General features: G+C 34.5%; 1 protein-coding gene across 8 annotated transcripts in view; it reads left to right on the top strand.

Moving 5' to 3' along the window:
• Window positions 1-21914, top strand: part of LOC118194175 (programmed cell death protein 6-like) — an 89180-nt gene extending 67266 nt beyond the window's left edge. For 2 of the 8 annotated variants that reach the window (XM_035365375.2, XM_035365377.2), the window contains exons 7-9: window positions 10534-10634; window positions 13333-13392; window positions 19719-21914. In XM_035365375.2, the coding sequence (XP_035221266.1) occupies window positions 10534-10634; window positions 13333-13342 (111 nt within the window). In that variant the 3' untranslated portion in view covers window positions 13343-13392; window positions 19719-21914. Of the gene's footprint in view, window positions 1-10533; window positions 10643-13332; window positions 13393-13974; window positions 17986-19718 lie in introns of those variants that run through there. The other 6 variants (XM_085808362.1, XM_035365378.2, XM_085808364.1 and 3 more) reach the window with 6 other exon arrangements.
• Window positions 21915-25744: the final 3830 nt, after the last annotated feature.

Genomic DNA, 25744 nt, shown 5'->3' with positions numbered 1-25744 from the left:
CCATACTTTGACTGATGTTAAGTGCTTAACTGAGTATGAGAGCGGGGAGAACATCTACTACCCAGACAAACATTGATTGCGTAAGCACATTACTATCAAAGAATTTGCATCAATGCTTGATCAATGTTTACAGTGTAGAAAATATTTGCACTCTGGTAAGATGTATGTTGGTGGATTTCACATACGTTCAGAGACGAGCAACTTAATGCATATGCAGATTGCAGTCTTTCCTACAGTGGATTGAAGATATAGGGAATGCATTGGAGGCCATAGTGACACAATGAAACATGGATTCACTAATTCAATGCCATGTCCCAGGCTTAAACCGTGCTTTAAAGGCATGTAGTTTATCAATAACAATGCCATCACTGTTAGTATTCAGAAGTGGATTCACAACCAACTGAAAAACTTCTATGAAATGGGCATGAAAATGCTTCCGTAACATTGACAATGTATTCACTGTGTTGGGAAGTACATGGAAGAATGACATGTTCAGTTCTTTCATTTGCAATAAATAGGCAGATAGTCCTAGCGTCCTTTCCTATAATTAAAGTAACCAAACAATTTTCAATAAAGGTTTTGGTAAAAAAAAAATCTGTACCATTAATATTTGAACCACTTAGTATCTTTTAAGGCCTTGGAAGTACTCTTCTCAAAAAGAAAGGGGCAAAGAATGAAGTCAGCAGTAAAACCATACCATGCAATCAGAATGCAGAGGCTGTTCATGTATAATGTTGAGACTTGCAATATCCCATATACAAGAGTTCTAGGCATTCACTGCTCCATCTGGTGCAAAAACTAGCACATTCATACAGGCCTGGAGGGTGTAGCGCTTGCACCATGTAGATGTTTTATGGATACCACTTTCAAATGTGTAGCAGAACTTTTTGTACTGTAGACCAAAAGAAAGAAAATTTATGTGATACCACTCCAGCACTTGTCAGAGAATACTGGGAACAGAATGCTCTGTCATCTGTAAGTAATGCCTAGTTCCATAGTTTTATTTAAATTATTTCGGACCTCTTCAAGGCAGCACACCCAACTGACTAGTCTCTACAAATTTGTTAATCACCTTTTTAAACCATTCTTTGATATGGGTCCTTTTTCCAAGCAAATTAAACATCTGTTATTCTTACATTGTGATGCAAATTTGTCAATGAAGGTCAATCTTTTTCTCTAAAAGCATAGGAAAGAATGATTTTATGGCATTGATGTATTTTGAAGAGTTCCTAATGCCGTTTTCAAATTGCATAAAATGTGCTATCATCAAATTATTAGTGGTCGAAATTTGAGCTATTGTTTTTGTTTTTTTTTCCCTGCGGTCCATCTAATACGAGTGTATGTGTGTGTGTGTATATATACACACTGCTGGCCATTAAAATTGCAACACCACGAAGGAAAGCAAATTAAAAAAAAAGATATTTATTGTAAAGTGTATGGCATCAAGACAAAATGATGATTAAATATGTAAGCAGTTTGGGGTTTACAGATGTGCAAAATTAGTAGAAATAGCTGCCACCTCTGGCAGCTAAAACGGCCGTCACTCAGGCATAGAGTTGAACTGGGCTTGGATGACGAGAAATGGGGAACTCATCCCATGCTGCTTCAAGTCCATGCCACACTTCATCAACCATATCAGCTGGAGATGGGTGGCGGGCCAGTCTCTCAGCAACCCATGACCAGATGTTTTCAGTGGGTGACAGATCTGGAGACCGTGCAGGCCAGGGTAGCAGTCGAATACCCTGTGTATCGAGGAAAGTCAGAACACAGCGTGCAACATGTGGTCTTGCATTATCTTGTTGGAAGATGGCATTTGGCAGGCTTTGGAAATAGAGCACAACCACTGGATGCAAGATGTTAAAAATGTAATGATCTGCATTTAAATTACCATCGATCCAAACTAGAGATGTGCACGTTGTGCTTTCGATGGCTGCCCAACCCATCGCACTGGGAACAGGAGCCCTGCACCTGGATCAAATATATGGATATGCACCAGGATATATCAAATGCAAGCAGGCAACGTGCAATCTCGGAGACTCCAGATACGACGTATACGGCCATCAGAATACTTCACCCAGAACTGGGACTCACCTGAAAGGATGGCATTTTGCCACTCCTGTATCCAGCTTTGTCGTTCGGCACTCGGCACATCAGAGTCACGGTCTCTCTCTCTATGCTGCATTGTCAAGGGAAGCCGAAGTGATTGTCGGTATGCTAGTAGTCCACGCTGCTGTAAACGTTGACACACTGTACAAGCGAATACTTCAAACATGCCGATTTCCTGACTGATGGCCTGTGATGTAAGTGTACAGTTTTGCAGGATTGGCCTCACAATACGTCTCACCTCATGGGCATTAGTCTTGGTGGGTGTTGAGAACCTGCATGCTGTTCAGTATGATCCTCAGCAACCCATTGGATTCCATATTCACATGAAAGTGATTGGATGAGTGCGATGGGCAACATCACCAAATGATAATCCACACTCTTGATAGGCGGCGATCCTGCCTCTATCGAAATCAGACACTTGTTAAGCATTTCTTATTATTCAAGGCATAATACGATATTCTGAACAAACTGACCATACAAAGCAGTTTCTGAATGAGAAAGTCACTACATATCTTTTCTTTTATGCAGTGCTTCAGATGTCAGTTTCCCCCTTCTGCATCGTTTAAATGCACTGAAATACTAATCACTTGCATATCCGAACCTCTTCTTCCTTTCATGTAATTTTGACATTTGTCAGATCATTCCTTCGTGCTGTTGCAGTTTTAATGGCCAGCAGTTTGCATATATATCAACTAAACGTGTCCGATAGAACTGGCTCTAGGCAGATCTGTGTAAAGTCACTTAAGTTATAACCAGTGTATAAACCTTTCTAGGAGAAAGGAAATTAGTCTACAATGCAGTTGGTTCAGTGTATAGGCAGTATATGAAGTGTAACAAAAAGGTGTTTTTTTTATAATTTGTGAGACATATAGTTACGAAGATATTATTTCCTCATAATTGTTTGGTTAGAGTGAGCATTTTTGCTGACTGTGAATGTTGCCGAATTTTTTGCATGAAGGTCTATTTAGACTTCATATATTTTTTAAATAATAAGTAGATTTAACCTTCCCCGAGCATTATGGTTTTAGCACAGAAATTTCAAAGTTTCTCAAAATGTCATGAATAGATGATATTTTCTTGATTATAATTAAAAGATGACTTTCTCACTTTGTACCTTGAATCCTGTTCTTCCAATATGCATTCAACCCCAAAATCGAATACTAAGCTTGCTGTTTGAAATTAATCAATTTCTTGACTTATTTAATAATTTAGGACGAATGGTAATATATTTAGCAGAGAAAAGCTTTTTAATTAACAACGAACTATTTTATTTAGCATTCTAAACATTACAAAAAGAATAACATTCCATGCATTATCACGCTCAAAGTAATATGTAACAGAAGATCACTGTTGCCACAAAAAATCTACATTATAATGAACATATTAAATTATTGTGTATTAACTGAGTTCGTGCACGTTCCTGAACATCCTCCCACCTTGCAATTTTAGGAAATTGCAACGTATTCTTTACTCAGTTCATCAGTTTCTAATTCTGACTCTTCAGAGAGAGGTCATTTATCTGGCTCCTGTTTAAGCCAATCCGGCTCCTCCCACCATCTGCTCTGTAGCAACATTTTGGCATCGCACCCTGTAGACGGAAGATCAGCTAGATTGCTTGAGCTTGGTACATAATGCCAGTTGTCCAGATTTGTGCGTCTCCTTATTTCAGCTATACGATTGGCCACAAAAACACTCCAGTGGGAGTCTTTTTTTTTATCCATGTCAGAACTATAGACGAGTCTCTCCAAAGGTACACTTAAGACTTTGTCAATTTAAGAGCGTCAATGACTTGACGGTACAGCCGAGTAGCTATAATTGCTCCAAGCAACTCTAATCTGGGAATAATTATTTCTTTGGCAGGCGCTACTCTTGATTTAAATAATACCAATTGTACTGAAGTTTTGCCCTCAAAATACGCACGTAAGAAAATGCATGATGCATAAGATACCTTACTAGCATCACTAAAAGAATGTAGAGAGATAGAGCAGTCATCGAAGGGTCCAATCACAAGTCTTCTTGAAATTTTACAATAATTCAAGAAATTTAGTCTTTTGAGCCAAGCCTGAAATTCTCTTTCTGTACCTTGTGGGAGATTTTCATCCCAGGAAAGTTTCATCTTCCATGTTTTTTGCAGAATGAGTTTTGGAATTAACGTAGTTGGACTTGTAAATTCGATGGGGTCGAATATCCTCTGTGAGACTGACAGAATAGATCGTTTCGTGTGGGCACTCTTCGTAAATGTCAAAGGGGTTAAATTGCAATAGATTTCATCATTCTCGTTGTCCTATGAGAGTCCCAGATGAATGATCTGATAGGAAGTCATGCTTCTATCTTTGATTGGTGCAGCAGTCCACCCTCCAAGGTCAAAACCTCCTGAAAACATTAGAGTTTGGGACTCTTCTTTGAACTTGACTATTTCTTCTTCGGTTTCGAAACTAGCTATACAATTGTCGACATAAAAGGATTTCTTCAATCTAAGTGCCGTTCCTCTTAAATCTTGAGGTGCATTTTCCAAATGGTAAGAAAATTTTGCTCCCAACAGGAATGGAGTCAAAGAAATGTCGAATACGACACGACAGCGTCTGTAGGTAACAATCTCGGTTTTTTTTGAATCTTTCCACCACAGGAATTTCAAAAAGTCTGCCTCTGGCACACAAACTGATTTGTAAGAAAGCTTTCCTAATATTGGCAGTAACACCAATTGCATGTTGCCGGAATTGTATCAAAAGTTTTGGAAGCAGTTCTATTAAATTCGGCTCCTTTTTGACGCAAGCATTCAAGGAATTCCCATTTTCATCCTTCAATGATGCATCAAATACAGGTCGCACTTTCGTAGTCAGACTGGAATCCTTGATTACTGCTTGATGAGATAAATAGTGACCAGTATCACTATTATTCGGAGCTATTTTAATTATACCTTTCTCATGCCAGCCTTTAATTATACCATCATATTCTTCGAAAAATCCCATCTTGTGCTGTCTTCGTGTATTGGCGAAAAGTCTTTTTTCCGTATTATCTTTATTCAATATTATTATTTATTGTCTTCAAGAATCTGATGACTATCCTTCCAAGGCAAGCAGACTTCATACCTATTGCCCTCGATCACTTTAATGTTCTCTAGGAAAAATTTGATTGTTTCATTGTCTAAATTCTCCTTAATCTTCACTTCCGCCGGATCTTTTATGCCAATAGTCTCTAAATTCCATAGTTCTGTGAGATCCAAATAACAAAGTCTGACGGTACCAAGCAAGGTATTATGACTTTGCACTGGGCCTTGTAGGGTCCAACCCAATTTTGTTTCAGTGGCAATAAGGTTTTTGTCAATTGGAATGATATTATTTGTCATCAACTGTTCGGAATAGTCGGCTCCTATTAACAATCCAATATCTGGTATATCTCTTCTAGAATCACTGATTTTGATTTTATGTTCTCGAAGTGAGGAGCATATGTGTTTGAGTTTCACTCTAGGAATGTATCCACAAATTTTGTCTTTATCTAAAACCGATAATTCGTATTTGAATTTATTTTCCGTTCCTTGTAATTTCGATATCAAAAATACCATGGACCTGAGATTCAGTTTCAACTCCACCAAACAAATTGTGGCTCAAAGTCTCTTGATCTAATGGGACTAAATCTAGTCTTTTTATTATGTCTTTCCGTAAGTAAGATCTTTGTGACCCACTGTCAAAAAGCGTTCTCACAAGCTCCTTTTTTCCATTATGGACAATCTTCATAATAGTTTGGAGAAGGGTTGTTTGCAGTTTTTGGTTAGACAATAAAGTCTCACTCATTTCGTTAGGTCCTTTAGGTGCTTCCTTTTTTGAACTTCTAGAACCTTTTAGTTCTCTGCACATCACCGTTACATGACGTTTGTTGCAAACTAGGAATTTCACAGAACTTTTACACTTTTCGGCAGCATGCCCAATTTTTAGACAGTTAAAACAAGCTTTTTTTGTTTCTTAGTAAATTTTTCTTATCTTCCAATGAAAGGCTCTGCAGCTTAAAGCACTCATAAGAATTATGTGTTTCCTTGTCACACCAAACTTAAAAATTAAGCTGTTTCTTCTTTGAATCTCCTGCATAAATACAAGCTGCTGTGGCTGGAACCGAGTCAATTTGTCTGGAGCAGAAAAACTTGTACGGCCAACTGAAGACGCTCTTCACTTTCAACTTCAATTCGGAGAAATGCAATAAATTTTCCAAATTTTCAGTGTGTGCCACACTTTCCCTACGCTGGCGAGATCGCTCCCATGCCCTCAGAATTTCTTCAGGTAGTGAAGACTCTACAAGGGGATACAGCATAGCTGCATAAATCTCACTTTTTACCCCCAACGTCTCCAAAGCTCTGAGTTGCCTCTCTAACTTATCATATAAATTGGATAGAGTCATATTTCCTATTTTGCTAGCTTGAGCCAAAACCAACTTTAATAATTCGCGAAAATAGATTTCTACAAGTAATTCGTCTCGTGCAAATCGAGATTTCAGCTGCTTGATAGCTTCTTTATAATTCGCGCCAGAGGGAGGATAGCTATCTATGAGCTCTCTCGCTGGAGATCCAACGACCGTTGCTTGTAATAGGTATTGAAATTTGTCATAGTGGAATTAACCATTTTGTTTTTAAACTGAGATATTTATCACAATATGTTTCATTCGTGTCAAAATCAGCCAAATAGTCACCTTCGTTTTCACTTTTCAACAAAAGTTCGGAAATTTGTGATTGAACTTCATCTAATCTGTTGAATTTTCCTTCCAACTGTGAGCTCAATACTTAGAGTTGATTAACCTCCACGTCAGGCTTTAGAATTTCAGCATCTAAAGCACTGGCAGTAATCGTAAACGATTCCCTTAGTGGATTACGATTTCTTAATAAAATTTCCATGATTTTAAATTCAATATGTCCAATATATTCAAATAATAAAGGATATAATCAAATAAATCATAAACTCACTTGATAAATTCCAATACAAAATCGATGTTTTGTTTTCTTCAAATAGCCATTCCGTCCTGTTACCGGACGCCAGTTGTTTGAAATTATTAAATAAGTCAAGAAATTGATTAATTTCAAACAACTGGCATCCGTAATAATGAACATATAAATTATTGTGTATTAACTGAGTTCGTGGATGTTTCTAAACACTTATTATTCATTTAATTTCATTTGAAATTCATGGTAAATTAAATAAATTATTATTATAGCAGAATGATTATGTGCAGCTGTTATATTAAATTTTTTCAAAATCTACTACAGTAACCCTACTTAACACAAATTCTCCTAAATTGAACACTTGGTTGTCGTAAACAAAATTTCAGTTCTGTCAGCAATGTACTTACCTGATCTTATAAAATGTTTTATCAATTAATGCAGATTTTGGCTAGCACAAATTGCAAACTATTTTTTAACCCTTTGTTTTATTAGAATTTTTCATTTAACATGAATTTTCAAAGTTTTTCAGATGTTTCTCTCCTGTTCTTTGTCTGTTGATGCATTCAGGTGTGTGCCATCCCATTTAATTGAAAACCTCACAGAATACCTTGTATTGTTTAAAACATAGCCAGCAGGAATAACTTTGCTTGACAGTCGTGATTATCGCGTCAGAAATGAGCTGCATTTGTGCCAAGAATGGGCTTTAACTGCATTAAAAATGAGCTTCAATCAACAAATGCAATTCTGTGTTCAAATATGCTTTTCTGTTCTTTAAAAGTCAGCTAGTACGACTAATGTTAAATCTTAAGGCTGCTAAATTGGGTTCCAGCTACAAATCTAAATGACTTTGCTGTGCTAAATATGAAGTTATCGAAACTTTACTTCTAGAATGGTTGAACCATATGTGCACTTCCAGTGTATCTTTAAGTAGATCTACAATTCAATAAAAAGCAAACAAGATTGCAAATAATTTAGCCATTCAAGATTTGAGTTGTTCTGCTAGATTGTTTGTACTGGTTACAAAAGAAGCACTCAGTTTCATCATTAGTGATTTGTAGTGAAACAAAGTTCATGAAGAAGGAGCAAGCAACTGGTTGTGTGAATTTGAGTAATGAGAGAAAAGTGTGTATTGTATAATGTTCTCGCTGTGGAAAAAACTGGACTTCTTTATAATCTTTCTCTATGTCGTATTCTTGGAGTAAAAGGTGCTATCACAGGGCCACAGTAAACATTTAACAGTTGTCCTTGTATGTAGTGCAGAGGTCAGTGAGGAATACTGTCCTTGCGTGATTGGTAAATCTGAGAGACTATGTCATTTTAAGAACATAAACGGTACTTTATGTTGCATCTACCTCACCATAAGAAAGCTTAGATCGACAACTCATCATTTAGTATGTCACTTCTTCATTTTAATAGTCAAATAGTGGCTCAGAATAGGTATGTTCATATGTTGAACAGATGTATACCCCCATAACATATATTTCCTGAACTTAACTATTGTAAAGGTTCACTTTCCCTCTAAATACAAGAAGTCAGAAGTCTCCTTCAATCTTTGGATTAAGGCAGTGTTGCTGTTATGAAGAGGTCTTATTGCAAGTGACTTGTAAGATTTGCAATTTGCACTGCTGATAAGAAAATGGAAATGCCAATTTTGAGTGCACTTGATGCAATAAAAGCTGTTGCTGCATACTGGAAATATGTGTCATCGTAGCACACACACACAACTATTTTAGCAAGCCTGGAGATATTATGACTAATCGTGTTCACAAATTAGGTAGTGACAATGATAACATATCACCTCATAATGAATAGAAAATTCTACAAGACACTGCATACTCTGGTGTTAGTTTTGAGGAGTTAGTGCAGATAATGAGGTTGTCCAATGGAATCTAATGTAAAAGCAGTTGCGTCTGAAGTGTTAGACATGTCATCAGAAGAAAATCATTCCGCCTACCTGTCAGGAAGTGTTACATGCCTTGGTCATTTTACAGTCAAAAGTCATTAATCCGGACTCGTCGGGACTTCGGCGATTCCGGATTATCGATTTTTCCGGATTATAGATCATCAGTTTAAATCTCGTAAGATGGCATGCAGAAATTCTAAAATTAAAAATATGAAACCGTAATTTATGAAATAAAGAACAATTATGATCTAAAGGGTATCAAAATTTGCAAAAAGAAAAAGCTTAATATTTATTTGTTTACTTTATTAAACATTTCTTTCAATGTAAGTTGTTTAAGTTTTGCTTCGTTTCATGTGATAATACTTTCTCTTTAATTCTATTAAACAAACATAATTTCTTGTTCAGTTACAAAGTTCCGCTGTTCAAGTCCTATAATTGCTGTGTCCAGAATACCGACTAATTTGTCAATCGAAATTTTTTCGTTTTCAATAACCTCTGTTACTTTTCTTCGCTATGGGAAGCGAATTATAATGACGAGAAACTTGTTTTAAATCATATCAAAGATGGAGCATATCGAGATGAAATACTACATTTGGTAAGGAATTATAAGCCAAATAAAATAAAAACATCTGCGCTGAAGATAAGGATAGTGCTGACAAATCAACTTCCAATTCATTATGCGCCCGCCGCTGCGTTCCCCCCGCCGAGCAGCGTGAAATTGATAAACAGATTTCGGATTTCAAAACATACTTTCGCTTTAGATCCTTTACATATTAACAAATATATATCGGAAATTCTATTTGATATAATCGAAAGTTTAAGCTTACTTTTATAAAATTGCTCTTACAGTCTGCAAAAAATAATAAGCCGGATCCAATTCGAAAATTAAGGAACAACGCAATCATCAACATTAACTGAAATAGATAATTAGATAATTTTAGCTTATACATCTATTATACATAAAACGCGCACGCGAAAACGTATTCTGCACTTGCGCACACTCATATGCGCAGTCGTAAAATGTCTTACGCGCACGCGTAAACGCCTATGCGCATGTGTTAGCGCGGCGCATGCGCAGAAAGTTTTTAGTTTTGAGGTCCGGATTATAGATCATTCCGAATTATGGGTGTCCGAATTAACGACTTTTGACTGTATAACATTTATTAAGCAGTATCCAAATTGAATGCTAGTTTCATAGAAGCCATGAGCACAGTTGGGTGTGAAGTTACCATGCATCATTGCATCTGTTTGTGACAACATAATATACAGGAATTTTTCACCAGAAAATGTGTGAGTAAATTTTTTCAAATTACAGTACAATAATTTATGTATTACAATAGTGTTTTCCTTAAGGGCATACAGAAATATACTGTAGTACGTATGTACCTATCTACTCTAAATGATTAGTGAATAGAGAAAAAAAAAAAAAAAAAAAAAAAAAAAAAAGCTATTCCAAAAATAAAATTTTAGTCTTCCGTTAACACAAATTCTTGCTATTTTAGTCACTTGGGATTCATGTTAATGAGGGTTTACTGTATATTGTACTTTGAAATTTTTGTTGTATATGGCAATTTTTTTAGAGAGGTTTTCTTTTCTTTAGTCTTTAACAGCTGCGTTTAGAGCTCGTGATACACAACAGACTGGAGTTATTCAAATTTCTTATGAAGACTTTTTGATTATGGTTGTGAGAACTATGTTCCAGTAAGTAGGTATATTTTTCTTTTGCTCTGAAATTCAAGTTATAATGGACATTTTGGTTTATTTGTTGAATCTTAATGCTGCTATGGCATAGAATGTTTTTATTATGAATTCATAAATTAATATTAAAGTGTGAATGATATAATTGTATATATGCTACTGAATGTAATTGGATTCTTAAATTTGATTTAATTAAAGCCACTTTTAAGTGAGGAATATTTTAGTATATTCTGAGAAGCTAAGAGTTTTCTGTGAATAGGGAAGTAACTACCGGGAATTTTAAGAGTTTTAATTATTAAGAGTGCTTTAATTTATTTGAAAGCTTCTGTCTTCAGTGACTCAGTCAAATTTTATTCATCAAATAAAATAAATATTTTCTTCTGAGTCCAAAAATTGGAGTCCAATTTGTTTGATTACCTTGATCTGATTCCATTAAAAAAGTGTAATAATCTTAAGTAAATTAAATTTTTTTTTGCTGAACAATTATTATTTCAAATTTTGGAGATCCTTGAGAGAGTATTTAATCATTGACCATTAAAGATCCATGCAAATGGCTTGTCTGAGTTACAGATGTCAGCTTCAATGTAATTTCTTTTATAAATAATTGGATTTAGCTCATATACATCTTTTTATTTATTGTCTAATTTTATGAATACTAAATTTCACAAGACTTCTAAATTTCATAAAGTATGAATGAGTTGTATGAGTATGTGATTTGTACCAGAATTCGTTCTGTGAATTCAGATGGCTTCAGAAAATGATGAAAATTCAGAAAATTCAGATGGCTTTTGGCTGCAGAAAAAATTTTAATTCAAAATTTTAGTGATAGATGGTGCTGCATTGACACTGTACTCTTGGTATGACATTTAATGAAAGAAATATTGCTGGAATGTTCTATCATTGCTTCATTACATGGTATTTTACACCAGCAAAAATTCAATGTGTTCTTCTAGGAAATTGCATTCTGCCAATGCCCAGCCGAGCAGTAAGATCACTGAACACTGGTAGTTCGACTTAGGATTGAATCCTGGCAAATGGGCTGGCTGCATGGTTGGTTTTCATGGTTTTTTCCCATGTATAACTTGGGTATGAGGTAGTTCCCATAAAAAGTCCTCCATGAAGGCATCACCCCATAAGCAGCCAACCCTCGAGTTGATTTGCCTAATCAGGTAACTAGAAATCTGCCACAATGTGATTGCATTGTTCATGAATTTGTTAAGCATATCTGGTTCTATATAAATGATTTCCGAGGATAGCATCTTTTAATTGTGTTGAGGACGATGGTGTATGCTTATGGTTTCAGATAGTGCCACAAATAAAAATTCATGGACATCAAATCTGGTGATTGAGGAGGCTATGTAGTGAGTGACTAATCAGTCATTTGGGGCTAAATTCTTTGAGGAACTGCAGCAGCTATGAAACGGGAGTGTGCCATCTTACATAAACGTTGTTAGAGTCTATGAAATTTTGTTCTGTTATAGAGCACATTTCCCAGCCACATTAGGCTAGTGATGATAGATGGCATGAAGTAACACCACACAGTGAGACATAGGAATGTAATATCTCCTCTGCTTAGGCCTAACATTATTCTTTACCAATATTCAACAGTTATAGGTATGAGCACTTCCATGAAATGAAAAATGTACTTCATTTGTCCAAAGGATGTTTAGAATCCATTGTAGATCATCAGCAGCTTTTGTCAATGTGTATGTGGCAAATTTCTTCCATTATGTATATAAATTGGTTGCAGCTTGTAAGTATATTATAGCAATACACCATGCAGGATCCATAAGGTGATTCTTGCAATTTCCCAAGCACTGCCATTAACACTTGCTGATTTTGCTGTTGGTCTTCACCTGTATTCTGTGGAAACTGATTAAAAACAGTCTGCCAATGCAAACTTGATTGGTCAAACTGCCAGGTTCCTGAAAACATTGTATGAAGAATTTTCATAGGTATTCCAGTCATTAGACCTCAGCATGTGTTTTCTGGTTCTGTGTGTAAAACTGTTGCAAAGATGTGAAACATCCGATTCCCCATTTAGGTAAAACAGTTTTACTAATAATGCCTCATCAACCAATTCAACTTAAAATAACTTTTTTTTTTTAATTGGTGAGATCTACCGGGGAAAAATATGAATCTGTGAAAGCAGTTTTGGTGGAAACTCCATCTTCCTATAGTAACTTTCTTTTTTTGGTATGTGTTTGTGAAAAGTGTAGAGCTGTTCTGTGCACCTTGTAGATGAATAGGTTTGAGCTGAACTGGTAATCATATGCTGATGGTTTCTTATTACTTACCTAATTTAATTCCAGTATTGTGTATTTTTATGTGTTTAATTGTAGCTTTTACATCTAACATTACATTGGTGTTGAGATTTAATTTTTAATTATCTGGAAAACTGTTATCTTCCTTTTGTTTATCAATTTCATCCTAATAACTGCAAACTCCATACAGAAATGTAATTAGTATACTATCTACAGTGCTGTCTTAACAGCATTATGGTCCCTTGGGCAAACCAGTGTGTTGGAGCCCCTACAACAGTCACTCAACTATTAATGGCAGTTCAACCTAGATTAGCATGGGGCCCTGTTCTCTGGGGTCTCATGAATAAGTGCCCAGCGGGCCCATGCGTTAAGATGGCACTGATTAATATGGATAATTGTAAAGTTATGAATTTTAATGAATTTTTAAAACTTTTTAGCCCTAGATAAGAATGAAAGTATTCTTATTTTGTTGACTGAAGTCTCAGATGTTTTTGAAGGTAAGGCCATTAAAAAGTTTTTTTTTTTTTTTTAAATGCTTACAGAGTTGAATGTAAAAGGACTTTTCATGTGTAGTGAATAATTAAAATGTTTATAACCATTGACTTAACCGTAAAATGTTTCTAACTTTTCCTTAGGTATGGTTCAATGTATAGTTTTTGAAATTACATACATATGTACTCATAGAATGTCTAGGCTTTAAAAAAGGACTATTGAAATGCTCCTAAAATGTTACTTTAGTTTTAGAAGTTTTTGAATACTGCCAAATTTGTATAAAAATTGAGTTTTGAAATTAGTGAAGCAGGTTTTGAAAATATAATGAAATGTGTAAGCACTCTGCATTGCAATTATTTGTTGTTATGATTCTCTGTAAGCAAACGATTTGGAATTTAGGCTGTCAAATCTTGTTCTGTAAGCATCTGAGACTTCGGCTGGTAATGCCTCCAGCTTGCTTTGTGTGAATTTAATTCTTTATTTATAATAAATTACACTAATTTTGAACTCTTATTTCGTAAAATATTATGGATTTTTCAAGTGCATTTATAAGCAAAATGATTGGCATGAAGTTTTTAACTTTTCAGATCTTAGGGTCAGGGTAAAAGTATGAAGGAAACTGAAACCACAATGGCTTGAAAAAAGGATTCTTAATATTCTAAGACAGTCTCTGTAATATCAGAAAATTTTTGTGTAGCAAAATAAAGTAATACAGAGAAGCAACATTCATGCATTTCTCATATTTCGTTTTGTTACATCCTGATTTAGATCTATTCATGCTAATTTTAAAATAATTCGCTAATGCAATGCATAACTAGAGTTATATGTAATTTTCTGTATGACTTATTCATCTATGTTTTTTTACACTGTTCAAAGATTTTTTCTGGGCATATTTGTTTCTTTCAGAAGCATCTAGAAGATGTATATTAGTTTTTTAAAATTAGACATTATGAAATATCCAGATAGTTTTTATTTTTCGCGTAAGTAGAATAAAAACAAAAGCATTAGGAAAAAAGATAGTCAGAGGATAATAATTAGATAAGCCTGGTCTAAATTTTTATTGAAGTGAAGAAGTAGGCTTGTTGTCTTCCAGTCAAATGCTGTAGACACTGCCTGATGTGATCACAGTTAATGTTATCAATTCGAAATTGCAATCCAATTGTCCATTTATACACAAGAACGTGGAAAATATATTATTTGTTGTGATCAACAGTTCCATTAATATGATAAAAATATTATAGACCAAATTCTTTAAATAGTAGTCACCAAGTAAGTTCAAAATTGATAATAAAAACTGCCAAGTAAGGGATTAAGTCACCAAACAACTTGGTTTCAATTTTAATTATTTATTTTAAATTAGACAGAAAAATAACCTAGTTTGATATAGATTTTAGTAACTATCAGTTTTGAGAATTATCATAGGTCATAACTTTTAAGATCATCAGTGTTGAGAACATTTCTCTTTTTCAGAAATTAAAAAAATAAGTAAATGTGAGGAATTTTTTAGATTCCCCCCATTTGAAATAAAATTTATCTGGGAACATCTATGCCAAACCAAGATTGCCTTTTTGCTTAATTATAAACTTTACTCTGACAAGTTCTCTCCCAGTGAGGGATGTCCTCCATGTATTAAGCTTAGGGGTACAGCATCATTCAAATATATTCTGGAAAAGTTATGAACATATCTCTTGCTAACATGTTATGTAGAAACCTAATCCTTTAATGCAAAAGTAATTAGAGATGACAGTTCATAAATGACCTTGAAAGACAATAAAAAATTAATTCATTTGTTTATCAAAAATATCCATTTTCTTAGCTAAAATGTGAAAGTACCTATTTGTATGTTTTTAATTGTATTAATTAAATTCCATTGCTTTCCTTAAGAGGTATTTTTCTTATCGTTTAATGTTATTAAAATATCTGAGGAGAAACATAATCGCATTAAGCGGCACCCACTTTATTAAGATATACCATGTATATAACATACTAAAATGCTTTGTTTTCATATACAGTGCCCTCCAAATGTTAAGGAACAGCATGTTTTTCCAATCTCATCATTACAAAAAGGTCACTAACATTTAAATTCACAGTTCATATGCATAACAGTAACGAAATTTAAGAAAAGATATGCAAAAACAATAGCTACCACTTTTATTTTATAGAAATGAATACTTATATAGGATTTGGAGAAAAAATGCAAAAATTGTAATTTTTGTTCACAAGTGTTGGTTTTCAGTTGTTATTACCATTTCGTGGATAATATCCAGGAGAGTCTATCAATGTCAAGGAGAAGTCATTCATCTGATTCGTTGAAGTAGCAGGCGATCGGATGGATGGAAATGGGGATGTCACAAGCTGCTGTTGCTACACGTCTCAATGTCTCTTGTAGTGTGGTCTACCAACTATAGAATCAGTTTGAATCTGAGGATTCTGTGTCTAGAAGACATGTTTTAGGCAGACCTAGAGTTAGTACAACACCTGCACGAGACCATTATGTAGCTCTTTCGGCCGGAAGGAAAAGTAACGTTACTGTGCCTCAACTGATGACATATCATTTAGTGGCGACAGAAACAGGAATCTTGGCTACTACAGTGTGCAAAAGCCTGCACAATACAGGTCTGTATGAAAGAGGACCAGTTGTTTGTGTCCCCTTGACCTGAAGACACAGAGGTGCCGTTTATGTTGGACAAGAGAAACGTCACCTGGACTAGCCACCTGGGCACTTGTTCTCTTCACAGACGAGTCCAGGTTTACATTAGAGAGTGATTCAGGCTGTCAGCTGATCTGGAGGAACAACACACCAGATACAACCAATCCCACATTGTGGAAAGACACAGTTAGGTGGAATAATGGTTTGGGCAGGGATCTCTCTCGGTGGTCACACTGACCTACATGTTTTTCATGGAGGAACTTTGACCAGTGTGAGATATCAAGATGAGATCCTTGATCAATATTTCCATCCATATGCCATTAATATTGGTCCTTGATTTCTTCTGATGGATGACAATGCGCAAAAGCATCGAGCTCGGGTTGCTGAAGAATATCTTGAGGGTCATGGCATGGAGCGGATGGAATGGCCAGCTCAGTTCTGAAACGTGAATCTGATAGAGCATCTTTGGGACTACCTTGGGAGACAGGTTGCTGCTTTAACCCCTTAAGGACTAGTGCCGGGAGAACGAAGCTGGTTACAGGACCAGGCCCGTTGAAATGGATCGTAGCCATCAGCCTGCGCATTTTCAGCAGTTAACCCCTTTGCGCCGACTGTCACGTCTACGTGCCAGCAACGAACACACTCACTTCCTGGCCAACACGCAGGCATGCCAGAGCATTTTCTCGTTCAGCTCTGACTGTCACGTATTTGTGCCATTGTCCTGGAATGTTTTAAAAACTATAATTTCTGCCACAAGATGGCACTGTATGTCCATATGGTTTCAGATACATGTACATTAGACCTTCTACTACTTTAAATGAGAGAAGCATGACTCACATACACGTGTTTTTGATTATATAAACAAAAGGGGAAATAAATCTTTCCGAATGGTGTGCTTTATGATGTCTCTTTAAATTTGCATGTGGTAGTTGTTTATTGTAAGCAGAGAAGTTTTATTTTTGCTAAAGCATTGGGTATTTTGGTTTGCAGTTCAGTATTTAGAAAATAATTAGATCTTGTTAGACGTGAATTCTTTCTGTTTTTGCCGTTGCAATGTCAAAGCGTCGAAAATGTTTAACAGAGCATGAAATAGCAGAAATGATGCAAAATATTTCAGATATTGATTCTGAAACAGATTCTGATAGTAGCGATAGTCATACTATGTAACATAGTATCACTTGGATACTACGTTACATAGTATCACTGTCACATTTTCCAAAACTTTGTTCAGAAGAGACTGATAAGAAAATGAGACCACGACGCTCCGTTTGTTCACATTCCCGGAAAAATCCTCCAAAACGGCAAATGAGTTATTACGAGTGCAAGGAATGTAACGTAGGACTGTGTGTAGATCTCTGTTTTCAAATTTTTCATATGAAAAGAGAATTTTAAGTAATATATTTAGTTTTCAGATGTATTATGTTAAAAGTCATAAAATGTGTAAAATATGCATTTAATCAAGAAATAAGGTAATTAAAAGCATAAGCCGTTTAAATACTCTATAGGGCATTATTAAACAATGCGTTGATACTTCAGAAATTTCATGGATTTAGGCTTAGTAGCAAAAAAACCCCCGGCCCTGGACAGACGCTTGCGTAAGACACTGCTGGCCTCCGCACGTTTGCGTTACCCGGCGCGAAGGGGTTAAGCCTAATTTTACAAAAAAAAAAAAAAAAAAAAATCATATCAAATCAGCATTTTGATATTATGACTTCAATTTTTGAAGTTGCATATTTAATGTACTTGGTTTTAATGTGTATCAATATAAAGAATATCACATTAATAGGAATAAATTAAACAGGCAAAATACTAAAATCATTACTATATACACAGAAATAAGTACTATAAACATGAAAAAAAAATAAGAAAAAAATAAGAAATAAGAAATAAATACAAATAACAAAAAAAAAAAAAAAAAAAAAAAAAAAAAAAAAAAACTAAACAAGAACTAGCTGTATGTAATTAAATTCCAATTTAAAAATTCTGCTGTGGGTGAAATAATTCAAAACAAGGATCGACACACAGTCCTACATTGTATATTTTGCACTCAAAATACATTGTTTGCTTTCGCTTTTTCTTGGTTTTAGCAGACACAATGCATCTTCTCCTTTTATTACCTTTTCCTTCAACGTAAATTTTTGGAAACTATCTTCTAGTTAGACAGAAAGGTGGAGTGTCCAGTGATTTTGAACAAATTTTTAAGTTTTTAAGTAAGGTCTCTTAGCCATGGCAATTGGAATGAAACTGAGTATAACCCCAACACACGTCCGAAAACTTCTTCAAAAGACACTCAGAAATATTTCATCCTCAAACCCTGTGTGACATCAGGTTTATATTAGAAAACTTCCTGTTTTTCTAAATCAAAAACAGCATCCACGATGACTGGAAAGTTATCAAGGAAAAACCCCCACTGGCAGGATATTCGTTACTGATCACGTCAATCCATACATCTTATGTAAAGTAAATTGTATACCAAAATATAATGCCTGTGCCATTATATATAATGACCTATTAAATCAAGTAAGAAAAAAGAAACAAAAACACTAGCTCTTTCTTGAGAAATGTGAGCAAGACGCGTCACGAAGCGAGAAAGCTGATAGTCTTTCCCCTTCTTTAATAATATTGTCATGTTACTTTTTAACTAACCAAGAAAGCATATGTTGAGTTTCAAAATAAATAGAAGGAAAAAAAAAAAAAAAAAAAAAAAAAAAAAAGGAAATCCTAACAAAATAAACAAAAACGCCTGTCCCTCTTTAATTCACAGGCGTACTTATAAAGAGTCGTAATTTTCCTGTTCGTTTATTTCAATAAACAAAACCAGAAACACAAAACAGAAACTAATGCCAGTACATGAAGGTCAAATGCTGTATGCATCAACCTATGTGAAAACAGTTACCACTTAGCTCCATTTACTGGCTTTTAACAATTCAAATAAATCGTTCCATTTTAATGTCGCGTATACACAACGCCGGGCTCGTAGGAGCAGAATCATTGCATCGTGTATACGGGATGTTGGGCTGGTAGGAGGGAAATTGTTGCATCGAGTATACATGACGGTGGTCCTCAATGGGTTAAGGTCCTCCTCCAAGGTCATTAGATGATCTTGAACAAGGATCACTCCATATCTGGTTGCTTCCCATATCACTGATTGGTAACTTAATTGAGCATGGAACGTCACAGCCATCAATGTATTGCAGCTAGGGATGGACACATTCCTTATTAGAACCCATTTTTGTAATATTACTACTCCATTCTTCCTAAAAAAAACTAACATACTGTTTCTCCAAGACTGGATTTCTGTGCCAAGAGTGCAATTTTTTATTGTAATTCATGTTTGTGTTGAACTTTAGAAACATTGTGTTGCATTCATTAAAGAATTGTTCAGTGAACATGTCCTCTAAATTTCTTGTTTCTATATTGATTCATTCTCAAGTTAGACACAAAAACATGCTGTTCCTTAACTTTTGGAGGGCAGTATACTTTAGTTTACTGTAATATTTTTCGTGTTTTCTAACTTGTTTATTTGTTTTTTTGTTTGTTAAAAACCACACTTGATTATTTTGCTGTATTTTTGGTTTCTATGTTCTTTTAATTATGTTTAAAAATTGAAATGTATTATTGTTGCTGAATAAGTTAACAAATTAATAAACAACAACAAACAAATTATTTCGTATTTTTCAGGAAGCCTTGATCCTTTTTGTCCAAATTTATCTGCGGTTCAGTGATGCCTTGCATTGTCAGTATAAGAATAAACTTTTATTTGATATGGTATTAGGAGAAAGCTGAAAAACAGATATCTTTACTTTGTATATTATCTCATGCTGACGTTTGTTTTTTTTACTTAATTTTAAATCCTGTAACTTTATGCACTTGTGATCTACACATGTAAAATGATTATTAGATGCTTTATAGAATTGTATGTTATGTATAGCATTATGTTATATTTCTTATATAAAACCATAATAAATCCAAAAATATGTTAACCGAATTCAAAGAAAATGTTTACATATGTCATACATGCGAAATCATATTTTTGGGAATGAGATATACTTATAGCATAATTTTGGAATTTTTTTGACAATCATCATATAGGGCATCTTAAGCTGAATATTTTTGTGCAAATATATAGGATCTAAAGACTTACAATTATATGAAGATTTACAGGCAAATGTATCAATGGTACTAGCAAAAGGAATTATTGTATAAATGAGTAATATTTCAACGTAAATTTTCCAGTATACATTCTCGTTTTTTTTTTAACTTTACTTCCCTTCCATTTTTTTGGCAATTTCTTATGATATTGTAAACTTTGAATGAAAATTTTAGCATGAATGAGCATAATAGTTTTAAAGCACACATAAAAAATTTCACAGTGTTAGCTGTCAAATGAGAAATGTGTTTCTTTTCTCTATTTTCAGTTTCTCAGGAGAAAAAGGGGGAAAAAAAGGCTGATTAACAATATCTGTTTAATGTCTCTTTGTTTCTTATTTTGAATTCAACTACGTAAATAGTAAAATAATAGTAAGTGTCATAAATTAAAAGAATGTTTAGTAAAGTAATGATATTAATGCTGTTAAGATGAGTATATTTTATTAAATATTAAAAGATGCAATTTTTATTACTTGTACAAGTTTGGGATATTACTTTCTAAGACAATAAAAATAGAAATAAAAAATTAACTAACTTATAGAGTAGGTGTTCATGATTAAAAAGTATGCATCTCAGGTTTCAGACTCTTGAGAACAGCAAACTAGTGAACTCTTCTGAGCTGAGCAAATGGAATTGGGTTTCAGTATAGGAAAATTTGAATTCATAACATATTATATATTAGTAACAAATTGTTATTAATACTTTTTGTTTAAAACTTCTTATAAATTCTTTAGCATTCATATAAGTAGTATCTATAGTATTATCTCAGTGTGCTGGTTTCCAGCCAAAGGTACACCACCCCAAGAATTGCCCAAAAAAAGAAAAAAAAAGTGGTTTGAAAGACTAGTCATCTGTTATTGACTTTCAAGTATGAACACAGAACACAATGGAGGGGAGTGCAATCGTTGGTCAGACATTTCCCAAGCTTGTGGAGCCCAGAAAAAAGTCATAAACTGCTGTTTTTTTTCCCTACTGAGTTATTGATGGGTCTGCTACATATTTTTTTAATTGTACATTATAGTGTATTTTTTAGTTGTTTATCTCCAGGCTAGTTAAATTGTAATCATAGTTCTAAAACAGATGAAATAAAATTAAAATCAATATGTTAAATTAAGGAGTAAGATTTTTCAGTTAGTTCTTTCAAGATAAAATATTTCAATTTTTTGTTTTGCAAAATTCATCAATTTCAAAAATTTAAATAAAATTAAATAAGTCTGAGTATTCTAAACTGTGTTTTATAAACACAATTTCTGTCCTAAATTTCATTTATTTGAGTAAAAATGTAAATTTTTATTTGTTTACTTTTGTATACTTACTTATACTTTTTATTGGTGCTGATGTCTTATAACTGTTCCCTGAGAAAATACGTTATCTGACTTTTTGAAGTTTTTTCATTCCATCGTTTTTTTTAGTTGCCTGTTGACGAACTGTTGCCTATAAAATATAGTTACAATATCTTTTAGTGTGGGGATAATAATATTGCAATTGACTTTTTAAAGCAAACCTTCATAAATTGCTATTTTTGTACCTGCTTTTTACTGCATACTTACAGTTGTAAAAGTACTTGAAAATTTGTGTCTTGAAAGTTATTTATTCAAATGTGATTTTTGATGTACATGCATGTTTTTTAAAATCTGTATATGACTTTTTTGAAACAACCTTTTGCTCTGTTCTGTTTGATTTTGATTTTATATGTTTCGAATTATTAAAAGAACTTTTTATAAGTTGTTTAAATGTTTTGTTGAAGAAATTTGGATAACCACTGACATAGGAAATATTATTTAAATCTTTTGACATTTTACAGTATATCGCATGTTACAATTATAATATTCTTGGTTTTACCATAGTAAGTTTGAAAAAAAAATAATAAAAGTCATTTATTGATGACAAGATTTTTAATAATGGAAGCAAAATGTAAACTTATGACAATGAATGCTTTCTAATGAAACTATTTCAAATCTTATGAATGCATTTAAGTATCTATGCATAGTGCAGGGTAAAATCTGGAGTTCGCCATTAAAAAAAAGCAGTTATTAAAATCAGCCAATGTTTTCTGATATCACATTTCGTTTTAGGAAAAAAGGATTAGTGATTTCTATTTGAAGTTGTGACAGTGCAATTCAGAAGTTATCAAGCTCTAATTTGAAAATATCATACCATTTTATTATCACGTTTCAGTAGGCAGATGTACAATTAACTAACAGATTTATTAAATTACAGTAGGAGTGGACAAAAGCTATAATGGTAGATGCAAGAACTGAATGCCATATCTTTTCAGTACACAAATGCATAAAACAACATATCCTTGTTTGCAATCTGTTCAGTGCTAACTGAAATACCGCATGTGTCTATTCAGTGTTTTGCAAATCTTCCAGTTTTTGGCAAAAGTAAACCTATATACTTGCATAAACCCATGGCATACTGATTGCTCTTTCCCCTGTTTTCTGTTCATTGTATTTTGCATTCTGCCTTGTAATGCCTGAGCTCCTCCTCAAAGGTCAAACATATTCATTACCATAAAACTTTGTGTACTAAGAAAAAGCTTGCAGAATCTAACAAAATTTTATACATGCATTGGTATAATTCATTCCAAAATCAAAGTAAAAGGATCATTTATTACAAGAAAAACTATAAATGAATGAGAGTTCTAGTACCCTGTTGGACCAACTCTATTGTAAGTGAGATATGAGTGGGCATTGAGGCATACAGGCTTTATATGCTGTTCTGTGACATCTCAGTCCACAGTTGTAAGTATGCCTCAAGTTTGACCAAACTCTCGACAGCACAACTTGTTTCATAGGCGATTCTAACCAAACTAGATCGGGAAAAAACTTTGGAATTGGGCAGGCTAGGGAAGGGTGATAATGTTGCAGAAGCATTTCTGTGATACCCTTGCCATGTGTGACCTAGAACTGTCATGTTGAAACATGGTTCCTTGAAGCCCTGCTGTGTGTGGCAACATATGTAGCTGAAGAATGTCACAAATATACTGTTGGGTTGTCGTGGTACAGTGGATTAATATTATAGATGATCAAATGTTGTATGTAATTGTAATACCCTATCGTTATACTAGCCATGGGAGTCATGTACTTCCGTAAAGCTGGGGTTTTCACTCTGAGGTCTCCTCTCATGTACATAAGTGTCATTACTGCCTAAAGTGAATGTCGTTTATTTACTGAAGAGGACCTGTTTCCATTACATACCATATAATACATTAAACGGGATGCCACTCCAAACTAAGGTGACAGTGGGTGAATGTTATTGCCAGCACATGCCTGATGACCAATAGATGATATGAATATATATATATATATATATATATGATGAATGAAGATAAGCCTTTTTGGAGGTACAGAGAGACCCCACATAGGCCCATATTGAAAGAACTGCCTGTGTTCACATGGTAGACAATGATGCAGTTGGTGCTGTGTGTGTATAATGGTTCTGTCATCTGTTGATCTTCCGAGTGCATACTGAGCCTGCCTTGCCATGCATGTGAACTCTCTTAAGATGACCTGGTTTCATTTGGTTATGGTCCAATCTCATCGAGCATAATGCCACTGCGAGCCTGGCCACCGCATATAGGACCTATCTGTTGTCTACTGGTCCCAACACCTTGTCACAAGTCAGAATGACTTGGGTGATAGATTACTTGTTGAGCTGACCACCTGGCTTCCATCAATCCAATGATTCTTCCCCTCCCAAACTCTGACAGTTAATCGTCTTGTCTTTAGTGTATGTAAATGGCATCCATAAAAAGTGAAAAACCATCCCTCTTGCAACAGATTAAGTACTAGCAAAATGCCTGTGCATAGTTTTTTTACTTGCCAGTAAAGACATATTTCAGTGTCAATGTGCAATAGCACTGTATATCGGTAATAATTTTTAACTGCAAAGTGCGGTCGACCCAGAGGGGCCGCTGGGCTAACTATGTTCCTTCCTCTTCGAAAAAATTGAAGAAGTCTCGAAAATCTGCTAAACAAAAAATGTGACAAAATCTCTTGTGCAACAACTTTTGAAAAGTCGGTGAAGCTCAAAACGTACCACGTCTAATTTCACAATTGGCTCAAAATATCAATAAAACTAAAATTAACCAATCCTAAACAAAACTTGAACTCTCTCTAGCCAACCAGAACAGAGGTAATAAACAACAACCAAAATTCGAAGAAATTAGAACCCTCTATTAAGATGACATAACCTTTAGTGCCCAAACCAGAAAGATATTTTTCAGCCCATAACTCTGTCAAATATCGCCGCCCGTTAGAACTATTCGCCTCTGAACGAACAAAACACGTTTTCAACCCGGAAAGATAAGAAGAGGGAAAAGCAGCTGGCCGCCGACCCCTGACCCCCAAAGAAGCCGCTTCGTGAGAACGGAAATAGCTGCGCCTTTTCAACTGTACAAGAATTTTCCGCTAAATAAGAGCCGCACCACAAACAAATGCAAAAAGTTTAACCAATACAAAATATTAAAAATTAATGCTCAGATAAGAACATTACAATTTCCTTATTCACTCTAAATTAATATAATCACTATAATAATTCTACATAACATGCTACTGCGAACTCCCAGTAGGATGGCGGTGAGCATACGAGTGACTCGAGATTAACGCAGAGTACCCTTCTCATTGTATCAAGGGATAAGCTAATTACTTTCGGTTGATTGACTGGTGCATTGTCCGACATTTATGATGCTAGTAATATCATCAGGGCCTAAATTTTATAAGATATAATCACTAGAACAAGTTGTAAAGTGATTGACGATAGGAATATTATGGTGTATTAATAAACACAGGCCAAAAAATATGGAAGACTACTGTCTGTCTATGGTAAGAGCAGCTCTCGCCTGTTTGTCTGCAGCTGTCTGTTGCCGTAGAAACGAGCCCTAACCCATTTTTCGTAGGGGTGTCTTGAAGACTTACTTCTGAGTTTGCCACCTTGGCGCATTTAAAGATGATTTGGCGATATTCACATTTTGTTTTAGTTTCAAGTAAAATGCTTGTTGACCCTTTGCGTCGACCCCGACATCCTATTTCCGAAAATGGAAATTCGTTGGCGTAGATAAAGCTTTTGCAGTCAAGAAACGGTCTTTGATTTTGCCGTGTGAGGTACAAGTCGCTGAATTTGCCATCCCTCTAGATGTACAATGAGTAAAAATAAACTTGTAGGGAAATAAATTTAAAAATCCGTGTTTATTTTTGAAGAAAAATTTTAATTTTGACATTTAAAAAAATCATGCTATTATTTTGCTTCTTTTTTGTTTATTTGTTTGCTTGCAAAATCATAGATGACATCTTAGAAATCTACTTGATTGCCCCATTCTCTGTAATATAGTATAGACGTACTTCATAAATATAAAATAAATTTAATTTTTATAGTTCTCCCCTCTAGCTGATCTACCTGAACATTCAAAGCAATTTCTTCAGTCTTTAAATGACGTTCTGCTATGTTTTTATTTCAAAATTTTCTGTTAATTTATTGCTTGTGCTTTAATAATGACTAAAAATTTCATCATTAAATGTATATGGAATCATCTTGAAAGTAAAAGTGTTTTTTTA

This window comes from Stegodyphus dumicola, chromosome X1 (genome assembly GCF_044657685.1).
Source record: "Stegodyphus dumicola isolate Sdum_Otavi_A_Nest chromosome X1, ASM4465768v1".
Lineage (NCBI taxonomy): Eukaryota > Metazoa > Arthropoda > Arachnida > Araneae > Eresidae > Stegodyphus > Stegodyphus dumicola.
The sequence above is the reverse complement of the archived record's forward strand: the minus strand, read 5'-3'. Positions and strand labels throughout refer to the sequence as shown.